A 15,593-nucleotide genomic window follows, 5' to 3' on the forward strand; every position below is an offset into this window, starting at 1 on the left:
CTTCCCTCTCGTGCTATCTCTCATTCTCTCTCTCTCAAATAAAAATAAATAAAATCTTTAAAACAAAAAGATTTTAAAAGTGCGAAGTCTTTTCTACTGCCATTTTAACTCAGTTGACACTTCTGGGAGGCCATTCATAGTTGGTCAGGCTTTTACTCGTTGGGCATCTCAATATTTCTTCCTGCCTATACACGGGTGGTCTTTACCTCCCCTTGATGAGAAGAACAGACTCAGTAGAAGATTGTATCCAGGAATGTTGACTGAGTCTAAAATTTCACTGAACCACAGCTTTTCTAGGAGATGCCTCAAAGGGATTTTAAACCCATGGTTCTATTTACTTAGAGGCCTCTCCTTCCCACCACCCTCTGACTTCAGGGATCCCAGAATTAGCTAAATTGGGCCCAGCATCTTCATAATGTAGAAAAAAATGAGGGCAGAAATGAAAGCATTTTTGCTATTGCTCACCCCCATCAGATTGGAGAGAAAGAACCATTACCACCTTCTCTAATGTGGTAGATGCCAGATTATCTTCATTGTGCTCAACTACCAAGATTTCTAGAATTTAGGTGGCAAGGGAAGAGTTAGAAACAAGCTCCTCTTTGACCAAGAAGCCTAAGATATGGGAAGAATAGAACAAAGGATCTACTTTGTCATGAAACCGGACTGTAGTAGCAGCCCTCCTGGCGTGGTGCAGTGTCTGGGCCGCACTCTCAGATGGTTTATGGATCCCTGCAAAGCCATTTACGGCTCCACGGTTTTGTGAAGTGATTCACCACTGCCAGAAAAGTACTCTCTTTCCTTTCTGGTTTTCTCCAGTCCTGCTTCTAGGATCAAGTTCTAATTTCTTTAACTGATCAAATAGCCAGCCTTTCCTTTCCTTATTACCCTGAAACCCTAGCTTCCTAACTTCTAGCCTCTAACATCAGATGTTGGGATGAAATCACCATTGAGTGTGGGAAGTTCCCCAGAAAAGATCTTTTCTATCTTGTTTGTAGTACTTCAATAGCTAATTTATCTTTGTTTGCTTTTGATACTTGGGTAATCTAGTCCTTCTGGTTGGCAGAAAAAGTGCCCACAGTTCTCCAGTGGCCAGCAGAGCTGGTTGGAAATAGGCAAGCACGGGATTCAGGAATCATTTTACTTTCATGAAAAATTATATAATTATATTTGCATGGATTTAAATGACATCTTTTTTTTTTCCTTTCAGGGTCTTTATAAACATTTATAAGTATTTTTTTTTCCTTTCAGAATCTCTATAAGTATTCACCCATGGTGAAGCAGGCATTATTTCTATTTTACAGTTAGAAAAACAGAAGTTCTGAGAAGCGTAAAATGATCTGGCCAGAGTTGTACATAAAATCTAGGTTTCATACTTCTTTGACTTACAGGTCAGTTCTTTGACCAAGAGCTGAACTTAGAAGTATATTTTCTCGGGGCTCTTGGCTAGCTCAGTCAGTGGAACATGCGACTCTTGATCTCAGGGTTGTGAGTTCAAGTCCTACATTGGGTGTGGAGCCTACTTAAAAAAAAAAAAAAGAAAAGAACCTGGAAAGATTTTGATTCAGCCTGTAGGGAATCATGGGGTTGAACTTTGCTTATTTCTCTCTTTTAACAGGCTGCTGCTGGGCCCCTTGACATGTCTTTGCCTTCTACACCAGACATCAAAATCAAGGAAGAAGAGCCAGTGGAGGTAGACTCATCCCCACCTAATAGCCCTGCCTCTAGTCCCTGCTCCCCGCCACTCAAGGAAAAGGTAAATTCTCTACCAAGAATTATCCCAGGGGCGCCTGGGTGGCTCAGTTGGTTGAGCGTCCAACTCTTGGTTTCGGCTCAGGTCATGGTCTCAGGGTGTGGGATCAAATCCCGTGTCCAGCTCTGCACTCAGTGGAGAATCTGCTTCAGATTCTCTCTCCCTCCCCCTCTGTTCCTCCCCCTGCTCACTTGAGTGCGCGCTCGCTCGCTCTCTAAAATAAATAAAATCTTAAAAAGAAAAAATTATCCCAAATGTTAGTTGGTAGGTAGATTAAGTTTTGATTCATTAGTTGTATAAATAATGTGTGATACAGGATTGATTATACTTAAATAATGTTCATTGTTTAGAAGACTTGTATAAATTACACCTATGCTCTGACCCAGCAGTTCCACTTCTGAGTCTATATGGAAGTGAAATTAGTGCATATGTCCACTATATAAAAGTATATAAGAATGCTCATAAGAGTTGTATTCATAATGGTCAAAAAACTGAAGTAGTCCAAATGTCCATCAATAAGAGAATGAATAAATAAATAAATTGTGGTATATTTCTAAAATGGAATACTGAGGGTACCTGGGTGGCTCAGTTAAGCACCTGACTCTTGGTTTCAGCTCGTCATGATCTCAGGATCATGAGTTCGAGCCCCACGTCGGGTTTCATGCTGGTCATGGAGCCTGCTTAAGATTCTCTCTCTCCATCTCCCTTTGCTCCCCCCACCCCCCTCTCTCTAAAAATAAATAAATGAAATAAAATGGAATACCACATGGCATTAAAAAAGAATGAACCAATGACATACACAGCAATGTGGTGAATCCCACAAAAGTTATATTGAACAACAAAATTCAGACACAAAAGTACACACATGACTCCATTTACATTAGGTTCAAGAAGAGGCAAAACTATTTGATGATGATAGAACTCAAAGTAAATGTTTAACTTTCATGAGGGAATGGGGTGCCTGGGTGGCTCAGTCGTTAAGCATCTGCCTTCGGCTCAGGTCATGATCTCAGGGTGCTGGGATCGAGCCCCGCATCGGGCTCCCTGCTCCACGGGAAGCCTGCTTCTCCCTCTCCCACTCCCCCTGCTTGTGTTCCTTCTCTCGCTGTCTCTCTGTCAAATAAATAAATAAAACCTTAAAAAAAAAAATTTCATGAGGGAAGGTGTGGATTGGGAAGGGACACCTTCTAGGGTGCTGGAAATGGGCTCTGTCTTGATGTTACATATATAGTCATTTATTTATATCCTTTAGATTAATGTACTTTATGTATGTTGACTTCAGTTATTTTGGGGTTTTTTTTTGGGGGGTGGGGTGTTTTTTTTTACAAGAGAACAAATCTACACCTTTATTTACTTTTCATTAAATTTAAATCCTTGAGGGGTACAGCATCACACGGATTCTGTGGCCAATGGCTTTAGCAGGAAGGTTGCTTCGGAATTTGGCACGAACCGTGCCACTGTTTCCATGAGCACGAGTTACTTTTCCCCAGATTACTCTGGTTTTGTTTGGTTTGCCACCAGGATTCACTGTGTTGTTCTTTGCTTTGTACACATAAGCACATCTCTTGCCTAGATAGAATTCCGTTTCATCTCGAGCATAAACACCTTCGATTTTAAGAGCTGTGTGCTCCCTCTGGTTCCGGAGACCCCGCTTATAGCCAGCAAAAATGGCCTTGGACCATAGCCTTCCAGACATTATTTGGCGTTATAGGAGTCCTGTTCCCAGTAGGCCTCCACAGACTCCAAGATGGCGGAAAAAGTGTTTTTTTGTTTGTTTGTTTGTTTGTTTGTTTTTAAGAGAAGGAGAGAGAGGAGTGGGGAGGGGCAGAGGGAGAGAGAGAATCCCAAGCAGGCTCCACGCCCAGCGCGGAGCCCAACATGGGGCTCAGTCTCACAACCCTGAGATCATGACCTGAGCTGAAACCAAGAGTTGGCCACCCAACCAACTGCACCACGCAGGCACCCCTGTACTTCAGTTATTAAGTGGGAAAGAAAACTTATGTAATTAATAAATTGGACATTAAATGATTTTGGAAAAAAATCTTTTTTTTTCCAGGATTTTATTTATTTGACAGAGAGAGACAGTGAGAGAGGGAACACAAGCAGGGGAAGTGGGAGAGGGAGAAGCAGGCTTCCCACGCAGCAGGGAGCCAGATGCGGGGCTCCATCCCAGGACACTGGGATCGTGACCTGAGCTGAAGGCAGATGCCTAATGACTAAGCCACCCAGGTGCCCCGGAAAAAAGTCTTAGAAGGAAGGCGTCTAAACTACATGGCAGCTTAATTTTAATCATGTAAATTTGGACTTGAGATGTGCTCCTAGGTTTACCAGAGATTTTTCCTGGTGACAAATAATTTATACTCCCTCATACGTTTTACCCTTGTGGGCTAAAGGCCAAATGTTCTAAGAAATGCTGCCCAAGAGCTGGTCTTATGCTTGCTCTCTCTGTATTAATGTATGTGTGTATATATGTGTGTATACATATAAACATATATATGTATGTATTTTTACACACACATGTACACATAATACTTTTCAGTCCTGTCCAAATATATGCAGCACTTAAGATAGCTAAGCCAAAACCACATTAAAAGAGAATGAACGTCATCAGTGCATATGTCAGAATGTCTCTTGTAATTAATAAATAATTCATTTAAAAAAGTTAAAAAACAAAAAAAAGGAAGGCTTCTAGTGACTCAAAGAGAAAATCTAGAATTCTGGCTATTTTTTTTTTAAGATTTTATTTATTTATTTGACAGAGAGACAGCGAGAGAGGGAACACAAGCAGGGGGAGTGGGAGAGGGAGAAGCAGGCTTCCCGCTGAGCAGGGACCCCGATGCGGGGCTCGATCCCAGGACCCTGGGATCACGACCTGAGCCGAAGGCAGATGCTTAACAACTGAGCCACCCAGGCGCCCCTGAGTATTATTTTTTTAAAGGAAACTTTTTATGAGGTAGTATTTTTTCAAAATTTATTGAAATATAGCATACGTACAGAAAAGTGCACAAATTGTGAATATATAGCTCACTGAATTTTCACGAAGTTTACAGCCTGTGTAACCAGCACCCAGATATTATCAGAACCTCAGAAGCCCCCTCATGCCTCTTTCCAATCTCTACTGCTCTACCAGGGGTTATTAATTTTAATGTTCCCTGTGGGTAGAGCATCTGTACCTCATTTTACCTCCCTCCAAATTTGGTTTGATAACTTCTCCAAACTACTTTTTCCATAAACATTACAACGGTCCCTCCTCCCTCCCCTTTTCATTAGCAACCAGGTCCTAAAGGTTGTCTAGAGATGTGTGAGGGCCAGTGTGGCCACTAGCAACTAAGGTCCCAAACAAGTTAACAGTGGGAAGCAGTTTGTTTTATTACAACATGACCCTTAAACTTCCATAGCCTTTTCTTCCATGGCCTTTTTTAAAGGGATCCATCTGGGGGTGCCTGGCTGGCTCAGTCAGTAGAGCGTGTGACTCTTGATCCCGGGGTCGTGAGTTCAAGCCCCACATTGGGCATGGAGGCTACCTAAAATAAAAAGGTGGGGGTGGGGGTATATGTCTGTAGGAGATATTAGGTTGCCTTATCACCAGTCTTACACCCTGCCTTTTCTCATTAGAGATCAGAGGACACTCAGACATCAGATTCGGAATAAGAGTGAAAAATTATGACAGTCCTTGGAACTTATATGGCACTATGGTGCTTCTATAAAGATTTCAAGTGATTTTCCAACTCTCATCTCATTCATAAAGCAATCATCCCTGAAAGGGAGATAGCCAAAAAGCCTTAACTCAGCATTCCTATTGAATGGGCGAGTGAAGTATGGGTCCATGATCATGATAGAGTCAGGGCATGATTTACATGAGTCACTGTAGTGCTCTTTCCAGTAAATGTGTACTACATTTAACCAGCTACATAATTTCCTATAAGCAGCCGCATATAGCATCTTGTGTTTTGTTGGTCTCTTCTCCTCAGGAGGTGGCCCCAAAGCCTGTCGTGATCTCTACCCCCACACCTACCATCGTGCGCCCTGGCTCCCTACCTCTCCACTTGGGCTATGATCCACTTCACCCGACCCTTCCCTCCCCAACTTCTGTCATCACACAGGCTCCACCATCCAACAGGCAGCTGGGGTAAGTAAAGCAGGGAGAAACAGTGGAGCCTGAACCTTTTTGTACTTGGTAAAACAAAAACAGGGACTGTTTTTGAATACTCAGAACGAGTCAGTGAGATTGTCTCTCAAAATAAAATATCCCCCCATAAGCAGACATCTCCTTTACCTTGTTAGTAAACAAGCAAGTATTTATTTGGGGATAATACTTCCTGAATTTGGAGGTTAGATCTTTTCTTTGATCTAAAAGAAGAATCTTTAAAACTTTAGAAAGTTCATCATAATGGTGGAAGCCACACAGGGAAGTATATCTAGTTCTTGGCCTCAATCTGTACAAGGTTTGGAGGGCATTACTGAATGATGGGCTGAAACCCATTAAGTCATCTTTTTGAGTCTGGTGTTCCCCCTCAGTCTGGGGTTCTTGGTCTTTGCTACCCCTAATTTTGTTTCTCTGTCTGTCTTCAATCCTGGCATGGTCCATACAGACTTCCTAATGAGATGACTTGAGCTCCTATCCCCGGGTACCCATGGGTTTAGAGGCTATTGTCAGGATTCAGCCTCTTAAAGCTTATTGTTCTCTGGACCCACGAGGAAAAATACAAAGTGACATCTTTTGGGGACAAGGTAGAGCAGTACATGCAAAGGAACAAGAGAAACTTACTCATATTTGGCTATCATATGACATAATTCGGCTTTGCAAAATGACAACTTTGGTCCAAGTCCCAGCTAAGGCAAGACAGAATTTATACATGCCAGTGGTAGGGATGTTTGTTTCGTTGTTCTGAAATCTTAATAGGATTAACTTCCCACCCGTTTGAATTCAGTGGTATTTGCTTAATTTGCAAAGTGTAAAGATCTTACCATTTCTGGCCATCTGTCCATCTGTAAGGTAAGGTAAGTGGCATTCCCTGGTTCTTCCACGTTCATGACAGTGTCAAGAATTTATAGTGTTGCCGTGTAGCTTCCCTAACTAGAGAAGCCTGGGCAATCTGCTGTAATTATAGGAGGAAGATCCATAGACAAAAGGGTCTGTATGATGAGCATTTCACTTCGTGTCTCCTCAGGTCTCCCACTGGCTCCCTCCCTCTCGTCATGCATCTTGCTAATGGACAGACTATGCCTGTGCTGCCAGGGCCTCCGGTACAGATGCCTTCTGTTATATCGGTGAGCTCTGTAGTTGGGGCAGCCAACCCTACCGACACACTAATCCCTCCCTTCCACCTGAATGCTCATAAACACACATGCGCCCCAGGGAAACATGGGCTCTGGTCTGTATTAGTTGAGCGTGGCAGCCTGCCTAAACTCTCCGCTAACTTCTGCCAATCCAGCACTGTGGAACACTAGACAAAGACTCATCTGGACAATTGGCTCCTGGTCTAGGAATTGATCTTGCCAGCCTGCTGATTGGTTGATTTCACTTGGCACTTAGCGCCTCCCACATTGCCCACCACTTTCCTCAAGATAGAGCCCCAGCCGTTCCCATAGAAATTGTCAGCACTAAAGGATTAGATTCCCTACCCTGTGGTGCTCCATGGGGAAAGGTGTTTCCCAGGCTGTCCCTCTGTGCCCTCTGGACAGGCTGCACAGAACAGGCTCTGACACGCCAGTCTCCAAAGCACTTCATTTTGGAGCTGTTGCCCCACCACTAGTATTATGTTCCCTTCTGGTTTTTCCTCCTCCTCTTGATCCAGCTGGCCAGACCTGTGTCTATGGTGCCCAACATTCCTGGTATCCCTGGCCCACCAGTTAACAGCAGTGGTTCCATTTCTCCCTCTGGCCACCCTATGCCATCAGAAGCCAAGATGGTGAGTACATCCCAGCTTGGGGCAGTGTTGGCCCTTTCGAAAGAAGCGTTATCAGCCTCGGTTTTTCAAGTGAGCCAGGCAAAGAAACCTTCTGGGGCTTGCAAAGCTAAAGATGCCCTGCAGTGGGGTCTGGAGAAGAAAAGACCCTGATTCATGACTCCTCTCTCCTCTCTTCCACCTTTAGAGCCTGGTACATAGACCATGGCAGTGAAAAGAGGCAGCACAGATTGTTTAGAGTGGAATGCTTGCTGTTTCAGTTCCAGGGTGACAGATGGAGGGTGGATGAGTGGGCAGGAGAGCTGGCCAAGAGGTGAATAGCTGCATAACCAGCACCTGGCCAGGTTCCAGGAGAGAGCTTTTATCTGGACTCTATTACTTCAACAACCCCCACCCTCCAACTGTGCCCAGGATGATAGCCAAGGAACAGAGTAGGCATGTTAGGGATCCAGGTGCACATTCTCCCTGTCATTTCCTTTAATTCCTCTGTTAAGGGCAAATTGGTGTGGAAATTTTAGTGATCTATAAGATCAGTATTAAAATCTAACCCTCTCTTCTCACCCTTGGTAGAATCTTAACCCTTGACAAGCGATTTTTTATTATTGTTCCCTACAGAGACTAAAAGCCACCCTAACCCACCAAGTCTCCTCAATCAATGGTGGATGTGGAATGGTGGTGGGTACTGCCAGTACCATGGTGACAGCCCGTCCTGAGCAGAGCCAGCTCCTCATCCAACACCCTGATGCCCCATCCCCTGCCCAGCCACAGGTCAGTTGGGCCCTTGGACGGGGGAGCCTGCTGTGTCACCGTTACTTTATGTCATGTCTAGTTTTCAAGGAGCAGAAAGAGCGGGTTTCAGTCTTCTGGGCATCTTCTTGTGCTTTGGTTCTTGTTAACAGTTTGACAGTGGCAGAATGCACCAGTCTTTATCTACTCTTCTGTTATATTTACATCAGACAAGCTGGAGAATGCAGAGCTGGCACAGAAGAGGTCTCAATTTTTGGTTTTTGGTTTTTTCTATATGTGAATGACGTATCTGCAGAACCCTCTAAAATGTGACAGAACCTGACTCAAACCACTTTGTGCGCCAAAGGAGTCTCCCCAGTCTCTTTCCCATGCGTTAAGTCTTACAGAAAATAAACCAAAACAAAGACAAAAACAAGAACCAAAAAAACTTACCTGATTATCAGGTTTTGTGGCCAAAATTAGGTAATAACAATATATGAGTAAAATGGGGTGTCACAGTACTAAGATGGCTCAGTAAATAGACATAATGGAACACCTTTTCCTTATCCATTTAATCCCTTTCTATCACGGAGAAATGAAAATCTTACTAAAGCTAGAGCAGTCCCTTTTATATGCCCTGTTCTTTTCCCAAGGAAGCCTCAGTTTTAATAAGTTTCTTTGAAAACTGAATAGGCCTTAGTTTTTGTAGTATCTGCACTGGACAGGTGACAACAACCTGAGATGGGTTTCTAGAATTACATCTTTGTCCAGCCCCTTTTTCTGATGTCACCACCTGCTTCATCAGTTACCACCACATGTCCTAACATTTAATGGCCATATGCCACCTTAAAGCTTGGCCAACAACTAAAGCCTTCATTTGAGTTTTCTTGTTGGAAGCTGAGCTTGCCCGCCCTCCTAGAACCCCTTCCGATGCCAGTCCCTGGAAATGGCAAAGCAGTAGCCACCTTGCCTGAGTTGTGCTGCTGCCCTCTCAAGAAAATGATGTGACTTCCTTTTTAGTCACCGCTGATCCCTTTCTTTCTCATTCTTCCCTTCTTTCCCTTGGTGTTCTTTCAGCTCTCTTCCCTGCTTGAGCTGCTGAGTTACTGTGAGAGAGTCAGAACCTACCGTTTCCCTTCCCCATCCCCTTAAAGCGCTGGTCTTCCCATGTGCTCCACCAAGCTCAAGACAAAGAGGAAATTGAAAGTCTCAAGAGAATTAGTATAAACTTCCCATAGTACAGTGAGAAGCAATGACCCAAGGCCTCCAGCTCGTTAAATTGAGTTTGAAATTTCTTCTCCATTTTTTCTTTTGGGAGAGAGAATATTAGTGTGAATAAATAAAATTGCCTCTTGATTATCTATATTAATGGAGAACATGAATTAGGGCCTGAAGTGGAGTATAAGATTCTGTTTTTTATAAGCTCATGCTTAGTCTCATGCAACTGATGTGAGCTCTGGCCCTTGGGAACTACTAATATAGATATTTTTTAAGAGCAACAGATCCAGGAAGAATTTGTTTTTGGCATTGTTTTACATTATATAGTTTCTTTTATACAGATGGCTGACCTTTCTACATTTTAATTTTGCCTGCTCTTATAAAGTTGGTCTATCTTCTCTGAACACATACCAGCTAATAGAAAGGAAAGATGATCCAGAAATTTGCATAAAAACAAACAGAACAAACAAGGTGGGGAGGGTGATTGCTGAGGATGATTAATAACTGACTATAAATAAGAATGTACCAATTCATATCTCTCCATGATAGCCAGTATCTCACCGGTAGTAAAGTCTTTCCTCCTTTTCTGAAACTTGTTGTAGCATTCAATTGTTTGTATATATTGCTTGTCCAAATCAGTGATTCTCAAATATCTTTATTCCTGTCTCCCTAAAAGTTCCCCCGATACCCAGCCCCCATTACGGTTTCCCCTCCTACAGGAAGATTCCCTGTTGTTAAGAAACAAAAAGTGACGCTCGCTTCATCTTGTCTGTCTGTCTCAGAAATAATCAGTTTCCACCTGAGCTGTGGTTTTTCTAAGTTTGGGGCTGAGAAGACTGGAAGGAAATGGAGAGGCAGAGAGAAGAGAAACTCAGGGGCATGGTGATGAGACATGCTCTGGTTACAGAGAATGGTACATCCCTTTACCAGATCTTTACCAGAGCTTACTAACCTACCTGACATCAGGTTTAATTTGCAAAGGGTTGATGTTCCCTTCAAGTAACTCCTCTTTCTGGGCCCCAGGTCTCACCAGCCCAGCCCACTCCCAGCACGGGAGGGCGACGGCGACGCACAGTGGATGAAGATCCTGATGAGCGGCGGCAGCGTTTTCTGGAGCGCAACCGGGCTGCAGCCTCCCGCTGCCGTCAAAAGCGGAAGCTCTGGGTGTCCTCCCTCGAGAAGAAGGCAGAGGAACTCACTTCTCAGAACATTCAGCTGAGTGTGAGTGGGTCCCTGGGTGGTTATTGGGATTGATGAATCTGGAAAGTGAGATTGAATCGGAAAAAAGTGAAACAGTATAAAAGAAGATGATAACTCTTTAAATTAGGAGTGTTCCAGAAGATGTGCCAGGAAGAATGCAGAAAGAAACTCTTAACTGTCAAAATTGAAATATCTTCCCCAGGGGTTAGAAAAGACTCACCATCTACTCCCAAACCTGTTGCTAGAGTCTGAATCATCCACAGACCCATTTGGATGGGGGGAATTAGATTAATTGTCCCAGGGTACTCTTTTAGGTCATCAGTAGAATCCGACTGGGATCATGGAGCACCCAAAGGGAAATGTATTTGCCCCGGATAATGCAGCTTAATGAAAGAAAGAAAAAACCACACGAGCACAAATAGAAAAATTATAATCCAGATATTTTCTTGAATATTATTTTCCCTTCTTTTGATAACTTATTATAAGATTTCATTGCAAAGGTATATATGAATATATTTATGTATATAGCATGTATACCTACATGCACACACAAGTGTATAGAACAAAACCAAAGTTCTTCTTCAGTATGCCTTTCCCAATCTTATTCTTTCCTGTGGATGAGTTTGGTGTGTACCTACCAGACATATATGTATTTCTAAATATTTTTTTCATTTATACTTTTTGTGGGGTCGTCAGGGAGGGACTGTGTGTTTGTTTTAACATAACTAGGTTGATAGTATCTCCTGGAGATCTGGCCATGTGTCAAGAGAATCTACTTCATTTTTTTTAATAGCTCTATGGTAGTATATTCTGTAGTGTGGTTATATTATAAGGTATGGGTATTTACAGTGTTTCTAATTTTTTGCCAGAACAGCAGTGGTATAGTTAACATTGTATGCACTTGAGTAGGTAGTTTTGTTAAATAGATTCCTGGAAGTAGGCTTTCTTAGTCGGAGGACATATGCATTATTAATTTTGGTATGATTATGTTTATCCTAAATAGGAATAATGTTTCTATTATAAATCCCTCCTTTTCACTGTAAGCAGCTCCTGTCAGTGAATTCATGAGTGTACTGGCCCTGAGCTGTCTGAAGCCTTTGCGGGATGAGGAGTGTCCCAGATTCAGGGGAGAAAATCCAGGCAGCATTCTGTCCTCACCGTGGGAACAGCCACTGGGGGCGCAGGGGTGGAGGGTACTTTTTCTTGATGCTCTTTTCTTTCCTCCCTCTTCAGAATGAAGTCACATTGCTACGCAATGAGGTGGCTCAGTTGAAACAGCTACTGTTAGCTCATAAAGACTGCCCGGTTACTGCACTACAGAAAAAGACCCAAGGCTATTTAGGTGAGTGGCTCACAACCTAAGCAAGGGTAGTCAGTCAGTAAACTACATGTACCGAGTGTCTCAACTGTTTATAATTTTATAATCCCATTCTGAATGTTCTGGAGGGATCCACACTGATGAGTGAGCAGCCTTTCTGGAACAGCTAGTCCTACAAAATAATTTTGTTTTCAGAACCATATAGAGTTATCCTAATTATCTATCGTAGTTGTAGATAAAGGGTAGCAATATTTATCGGGTGCCTACTTTGTGTTAGGCCCTCTACCATCTGCCCAATTCTCTCATGAAATAGATATTGCCTCCATTTATATACAAGAAAACCACTCAGAATAGTCATGTACCTGAAGTTACACAGTTGGTGAAGTAGCAGAGCCAAGATTCCCATCTAGGTCTTTCTTATTCCAAAGATGCTATCTTGGCCTCAAGAGAATATAAACAACAGATGATACATTGGCGTTTGTTAAGCATTGTGCTATGAGGGTATATTTTATCTTTCTAATGATGGACCCATGGTGGTTTTAGTTTGTAACCTATGTGCACACATAAAGTAGTGCTAGAAAGAGATGGTCATAGAGTCGTGCTCGGAACAAGCACAGTCCTGAAATTAAAATTACTGTGAATAATTTGCTTATGGACAGTGAAAGCTAATAAAACATTTTCCTTTACAAATTTAATAAATTCCTAGAAATTTTGGCTATCAAATTTTGATATATTAAGTTATTTTTCCACTGTCTTTATCATTTCAGAGATGTGTTCCCATAGAAAAAGAGTAATAACCACATCACTCATTTTAAACATTTCTATTTAAATTTTAATTTTAATATGTACTTCAGGATACATTCATTTATTAAGCAGATACTGATTGAGCCTCTTCTGTGCCAAGCACTGTTTTATATACTGAGAATATAATAGGAAGCCAGATAGATTAGATTAAAATCCCTGCCCTTGAGGGGCTTATATTTTAGTAGGTGAAACAGACAATCAGCAGGATAAATAGGTACAATATATGTTCTATTAGATAAGAGTAAATGCTTGGAAGAAAAAATAAAACAGGAAAGAGGAATATGAAATGTTGGCAGCAGGGTTGAAATTTTTTTCAACCTTCACTCTTCTTTATTCAAAAGAAAACTTTTGAATAAAGAAATAAAGACTTTAAGGAAGTGACGGAGTTGGCTATGCATTTATATGGGAGAAAAAGTACTGCCAACGGGAAGAACAGCAAATGCAAAGACCCAGAGTGGGATGCATTTGGCACATTCTGGGAACATCAAGGAGGGTAGTGTGACTGGATTGGAGAGAACCGGGGATGGAGAGTAGTTGGAGATGAGGTAGGGGAGCTAACAGGAACATTTTTATATAGGGCCTCATCAGTCCTAGTGAGGACTTCGGCTTTTACTCTACATGGGGGCCATTAGAAGGTTTTTAGAGGAAGAGTGACATGACTGGTCTGACTTACATTTGAAGAGAATCACTCTGTTAGAGAGTGCAGGAGGGCACAGCAGTAGCAAGCAGTCCATTTAGGAGTCTGTGGCAATCATGTGAGCAAGAGGCGGTGGAGCCTTGGGCCAGGATGGTGGTATTGAAAATGGTGAGAAGGGGTTGAGTTCAGGGTATATTTTGAAGTTAGAGTGACAGTGTCTGATGATGGGCCAGACGGGGTGGTGTATATGAGAAAAGAATCAAAAGCTGCACCAAAGTTTTTGGCCTGAGCAACTGCAACAGTGGAGTTGCCATTAGTTGAAGTAGAGGAAAGTGTAGAAGCAAATGGATTAGGAGGTGTGTCTGCAGCTCAGATTTGGACAAGCTGAACGTAAGCTTGCAGGCGGAGGTATCAAGTGGAGGCTGGTTATATGGTCCTGCAGTTCAGAGGAAAGGCTGAAGATAAAACTTTGGGAGTCAGCAGCGTGTAGTTAGTTTTTAAAGCCACAAAACCAGATGAAATGGTTTCGCTATTGAAAGAGCACAGACAGAAAGAAGAAAGGTAGTTGCAGGACCGAGCTCTGGGGTACTCCAACACTTAGAGGTCAGAGAAAGAAGAAGAAACCCACAAATAAGGTGGAATGAGCTACCAAGAAGGCAAGAGGGAAATAAGCTGAGTAGTGAGTGTGGCATTCTGGAAACCGGGATAAGAAAGTGTTTCCAGAAGTTTAGTGATCAACATTTCAAATCCTTTTGATGGGGAAAGGAAGGCAAGGATTGAGTATTCATCAGTGTGAAGTCAGTATACAGTAAGTTTTCTGCTCAATCCCTTCAAGAACTTTTGAGGGGCAGGCAATCCATTAAGCTACTTATTTGTTACAGCAAAGATGTATTTGGTTCCTGCTGTGTGGTGTAGACACTGTGGTAGGTATTTGACTCAGGCCAATGACACACTGTACCTCTGAGAGACTCAGAGTTATGAGGAGATAAACATGTCAGCCTGTGAATAAGGTATGCACAGATATCCCAGTCAAAGAGCCCCTGGAGTGGGCGTTTCCTGAGGACAGGGCTCCTGTTTTATTCATTATATACCGCAGTGCTGGCACATGGAAGATGCTCAGTAAAATGATGAATAGATGAATGTGTGCTCTGAAAGCACCAGCGATGAGATAGTTAATTTCATGAGCGTAACAAAGAAGGTTTCACAGAAGAGGTTATATTTGAATCCTGAAAGGAGACTCAGACATTAATCAGGAGAGAATGAAAAATACAACCATTGGTTGTGTTGGCCCTTATTTATTCCACACATCTCTGTTTAAGCAGCCGTGGAGGCTGTGTGATGTTTCATAAAACTTGACTGCAGAGCCACACGGAGTTACCTTTGTATGCAGCTCAGATATTTGTGTTTATCAGTAAAGTGTTATCATCACTTTAGGTGAAGTGGCGTAGCCCATAAAAAATGTTTTCAATCATTAATGCCTAGCCAGTTGATAGTCAGGAGGATCCAACAAGCCTCTTTGTAGTTTGTTGTATTAACTGAACCTTGGCCAAGGACTGGTCATTCATAACCTCATCTGAGTGAGCTTGATATCTATCAGGCTTACCTGGGGTGCAAGTGCATGCTAAAGGAACATAAAAAATAATGGAATGGTTAAATTCTTGTGGGAATTAATCAGAGAGGATAGCTTTAAAAAAAAATCTATTTTAAATCACCTTTTAAGACATGACTGAAAGGAAGAGTGTTCCAGTAGGGGTAATGAACTACACAAAGACGCAGAAACCAGACGGTGTAATTAACATGCTGAGGGGTTACTTTACTGAGATAGATAAATTAATTTGGGCCTAATTCTTGCGTCCCTTCTCACAACTTCCCATTTCCTAGCCCCTTCGTGGCTTAGAAGCTAAGATTCTGGGAAGTTTCCCCCCCAAAATGATGGGGCCTTCCTTTTCCTTTTGGGCTCCTTTAGAATTAATGGCACAAGGTGATCTTGCTTGTTTCCCCATTCTCTTTTCTAATCACTTGCTCTCTGCT

The 15,593-nt window shown here is 42.4% G+C and overlaps 1 protein-coding gene and 1 pseudogene across 4 annotated transcripts in view; one reads left to right on the forward strand and one right to left on the reverse strand.

Moving 5' to 3' along the window:
* Positions 1 to 15,593, forward strand: part of LOC112832313 (cyclic AMP-dependent transcription factor ATF-7) — an 86,360-nt gene that overhangs the window by 65,358 nt on the left and 5,409 nt on the right. For all 4 annotated transcript variants that reach the window (XM_025882937.2, XM_073881931.1, XM_025882938.2 and 1 more), the window contains 7 exons: positions 1,616 to 1,753; positions 5,722 to 5,879; positions 6,922 to 7,021; positions 7,549 to 7,662; positions 8,275 to 8,427; positions 10,627 to 10,824; positions 12,037 to 12,145. In XM_025882937.2, the coding sequence (XP_025738722.1) occupies positions 1,616 to 1,753; positions 5,722 to 5,879; positions 6,922 to 7,021; positions 7,549 to 7,662; positions 8,275 to 8,427; positions 10,627 to 10,824; positions 12,037 to 12,145 (970 nt within the window). The remainder of the gene's footprint in view (positions 1 to 1,615; positions 1,754 to 5,721; positions 5,880 to 6,921; positions 7,022 to 7,548; positions 7,663 to 8,274; positions 8,428 to 10,626; positions 10,825 to 12,036; positions 12,146 to 15,593) is intronic.
* On the reverse strand, positions 3,072 to 3,448 carry LOC112832314 (large ribosomal subunit protein eL33 pseudogene; annotated as a pseudogene).

The sequence above is a fragment of the Callorhinus ursinus genome, unplaced genomic scaffold (assembly GCF_003265705.2).
Source record: "Callorhinus ursinus isolate GAN/ISIS: 27379988/994484 unplaced genomic scaffold, GSC_fseal_2.0 scaffold44, whole genome shotgun sequence".
In the NCBI taxonomy this organism is placed as follows: domain Eukaryota; kingdom Metazoa; phylum Chordata; class Mammalia; order Carnivora; family Otariidae; genus Callorhinus; species Callorhinus ursinus.